The sequence below is a fragment of the Gossypium hirsutum genome, chromosome D10 (assembly GCF_007990345.1).
Source record: "Gossypium hirsutum isolate 1008001.06 chromosome D10, Gossypium_hirsutum_v2.1, whole genome shotgun sequence".
Lineage (NCBI taxonomy): Eukaryota > Viridiplantae > Streptophyta > Magnoliopsida > Malvales > Malvaceae > Gossypium > Gossypium hirsutum.
Genome location: NC_053446.1, coordinates 61,345,235 through 61,348,711, shown reverse-complemented (window position 1 = coordinate 61,348,711; position 3,477 = coordinate 61,345,235). Strand labels below are relative to the sequence as shown.

The 3,477-nt window shown below is 39.3% G+C and overlaps 1 protein-coding gene across 1 annotated transcript; it reads right to left on the bottom strand.

Moving 5' to 3' along the window:
* Window positions 1-243: 243 nt before the first annotated feature.
* LOC121222538 (patatin-like protein 6) lies at window positions 244-3,275 on the bottom strand. Its single transcript, XM_041103525.1, has 3 exons — window positions 2,949-3,275; window positions 1,555-2,828; window positions 244-608 (listed from the first exon to the last, which is right to left on the bottom strand). Exons 2-3 carry the CDS (start codon window positions 2,659-2,661, stop codon window positions 330-332), a joined length of 1,386 nt encoding a protein of 461 aa, XP_040959459.1. The 5' UTR covers window positions 2,662-2,828; window positions 2,949-3,275; the 3' UTR covers window positions 244-329.
* Window positions 3,276-3,477: the final 202 nt, after the last annotated feature.

The window sequence follows — 3,477 nt, the reverse complement described above, 5'->3', positions numbered from 1 at the left end:
CCTTGATACAATGGGTCACATTGAATTATGACATTTATACATAAAATAATAATAATTACGTTTGACAAAATCATCAAAACTCATTCCATAACTTTATAACATAATAAAAATGTCAGCATCTTCCCTAATAAAACCAAATGTCCCCATTTGATCATTTCTATTAATTAAAAGGGTCCACTCTTTAAGATGCTTTCTTTGAACAAATATTAATATATATATATAACACTATAGTAATGCATGGAATGAAAAGAAAAGCATACCTTTTTTTATATATATTTATATAAATTATATTTGGTACAAATTTTCTCGAGAAAATTATGAAAATGTTCTTAAGGGGTGGTGGGTTTAGGGTTATTAGATTGCTTGAAAGCGACAGTGGGAGCAATCCTACAACTCCGCCTCTGATGTTCAAGCACGAGTTGAGCGGCGAAACCATCGAGTTTCTCGAAGTTGGTTTGGTCGGCCAGCCTTTTGCCTCCGAACAACACGGACTCTACGTTCTTCTGCTTCAGCATTTCCTCGGCTATGGCGATCAGCATCTTTACGTTGCTGGGGCTGGGGTCTGTGTCTACGTTTGGGCCACACCGTCCTAAACTGGTCCCATTTGCCTGTCGCACCAAATATTTCATTTCAGAAAATTATTATGAAGATGCAATGTTGATTTTCATCTAAAAATAAAATACTAAAATTATGGTCCCTATCAGACTTAGGGTTTCGAGATCAATTTTAAATATTTTAGGGAAAAAAATAAATGAAAAATCCAATCTTTCTAACAATTAAGGTTTGTACAAAAAGCAAATTAAATACACAAAAAAAAGCCTGTTTTCAACGAAACTGAACAAAAGGACAGGGAAAGAGAAATAAATAAATAAATCAAGGGACCAAATTATTAAGGGAGTCCACCACTTTTTATTTATTTTCCTCAACACCTTTAGGGGTAGGGTAAAAATCATAAAAACCCACACCCACACCCACACCCACACCCACACCCACACCCACACCCACACCCGAATCCGAATACCATGGTCATAAATATATGGAATTGAACCCAGTATAGAATTGCATGTTTGCCACACTATACTAGATATAAGGACATGAAATCATAAATGGCATATTTTTAGCTTTACTCAAATGATGTCCCCATACAAGCTTTTACTTCTTACAAACAACCCCACCCCTCAATTGCAGGTCCTTTTTTTTCCCAAGTGTTGAAAACATTCCTATATTATTCAATAACTTGGAGGACTAAACAAAACTTTTCCATTACAAGAAAAAAGAAATTCTTAGAGAATTCAACGGCTGCTTTAGGTCCCCATTTTCAACGAAATGTCAATTGGTATCTATAAAATCCAGAATTACTAAGCTTAGCAGTAAAAAATGGGAAATCAGAAAGCATGAATGGCCCCCATTGAACCCCTAATTCAAGAATTCCCAAGTGTAAAAGACAAAGACTCTTATTACCACCCTGGTTTCCATTGTCTTGGAAAGGACCAAAGACTGGAGTTTTAACTGTCTGTTTTCTCAAAATTCATGTATGGGAATAAAAAAGAATACCTGAATTCTTACGTAGTTGCTGCTTCTGGATTGTCCGAAAGCCATGGCAACGGCTTGGTCCACCGAGTCGGCTGAGCCGTCACCGGATATTCGAGCCATCGGTTTAGCCCAATCCTTGACCTTCCAATTCTTGACTTTTTCATATTCGTAGCTTATCTCGAGTAGCGAACCGGTCCCCAGTGACAACACTAATATATCCTCGACCCCTCTAACAAAAGGGAACTCCTGTTTATTATGCAACACGTGCGTCATTGCGGCGGCGGTCGGGTTGCTCATTGCCAACCCACCATCAACCGCCACGCAACTAGTTTGACCATCTACAGACCGCATCTTGACCGGTTCGAATAATCCCGGTTCTGCCGACGTGGCACGACAAACCTCCCATAATGGGAAATCGAAACTGTCCGTCTCCAAGGCGTCCGCCCTCGAGAACAGGAACGGCGCCGTACTGGAAAGATCGTAACACGGGATCAAAACCGGTTTCAGTGTATCCTTCAACGTCAAACTCCTTCCGTCCGCCGTGAACGTCTCCTTCACCGCCTTTTCCAAACCGGTTGAACTTGATCCGGTCGAACCGTTTTTAAAAAACTTGTTTAAAATACCGCCGTTTTTACCTTTCCCGGACCGGTACATCCGCTTCCCATTCTCAGCAAGGAACCGCCACGTCTCCTCGGCGGTAAAAATCGGGCGGCTGTTATCTTTGGTGGCGAAAAGCATGGCGGCGAAGATACCACCGACGCCGGAACCGGCGGCCACGTCGAAAAAATCGGCGATTCGAGCATTTGGATTACCCGACTTGGATTTCAACGCGTGTTCAAGATAACCCAAAGCTTTACCGCTCAGAATTCCCCGCATGCCGCCGCTGTCGATACTCAAAATACATATTTTACCCCTCTGATTCTTGATCGCCGACATCGGATTCTCATCGCCCTGTTGAACCAACGGCAGCGATTCAGACGCCGGAGAGATCGGTTTCGGAATCCATAGCTTCTGCTGATCATCGTAGCCAAACAAAAACTTACTTTCAAGAATCGAAAAGATTTCGTAACTTAATTTATCAGTGTCGATGCTCGGTTCTTGCATCTCCGATGAAGTAGTCGACGACATTATCAAAACACCCAAAGAAAACCCAAAATCCAAACACCAAAAAGAAACAAAAAAAAACCCCCTTTTTTCTATTAAGTCAAACTATTTTTTGCATACTCCGATTAATTGCTATTTCTTTTTTCGACAACCTTGAGATTAACGCCACTTTCTCACCTGAAAATTTTCGTCTGCCAAAATGAAAAAAAAATGGTGAGTTTGGCTTCAAAACAATAACAAAATTAACAACGAATAATAATAAAATCAATAGTATAAAAATTGAAAAAAAATTCCCCCGAAGTAAGTATCACCTTATTTGAAAAGAAGGTTCAACCAACATTTACCAGCTTCTAAATCGTTATCTTCATAATAAAAAGCAAAAATAAAAAAAAATCGAATTCTTCTTCAAATTCAAGCTTTTGCCCTTCGAGAGTTCACAAAATTTTCTATTTCGTTAAGTGAGCATCAAAGACAACATAAGTAGCTGTCGAAAAAGAAAGCCAAAACCCCAAAACAAGACAAAGAAAAGAACCCAGAAACTAGAAAGGGAAGGAGGCAAAGGCAAGAACAATAGCAGCAGTTTGCTTTCAGAGGATGTCTGTTCTATTTTAGCCTTGTAAGTTATGTATTTAAATATAAGCTCATTTTTTTACCATTTCGTGAATTAAAAAAAGGGGTAAACCAACGGAAGTAATTGCTCGTTGGTTTTTTATCTAACGGTCGAGATGTTTCCATACTATTGGTCCGCGATCAACGGTCAAAATAAGTTAAAAATATATATATATATGTACATGCTATAGATAAATTTATTTTTTTAATCTCGCGCGCTTGTCGTTAACC

What these genes read in the sequence shown, in the direction of transcription:
- LOC121222538 (XM_041103525.1), bottom strand. Translation starts at nt 2,661, where the DNA reads ATGTCGTCGACTACTTCATCGGAGATGCAAGAACCGAGCATCGACACT. An exon ending in GCAACTACGTAAGAATTCAG is followed by an intron (nt 609 to 1,554) that starts GTATTCTTTTTT and finishes TTGGTGCGACAG; the next exon opens with GCAAATGGGACCAGTTTAGG.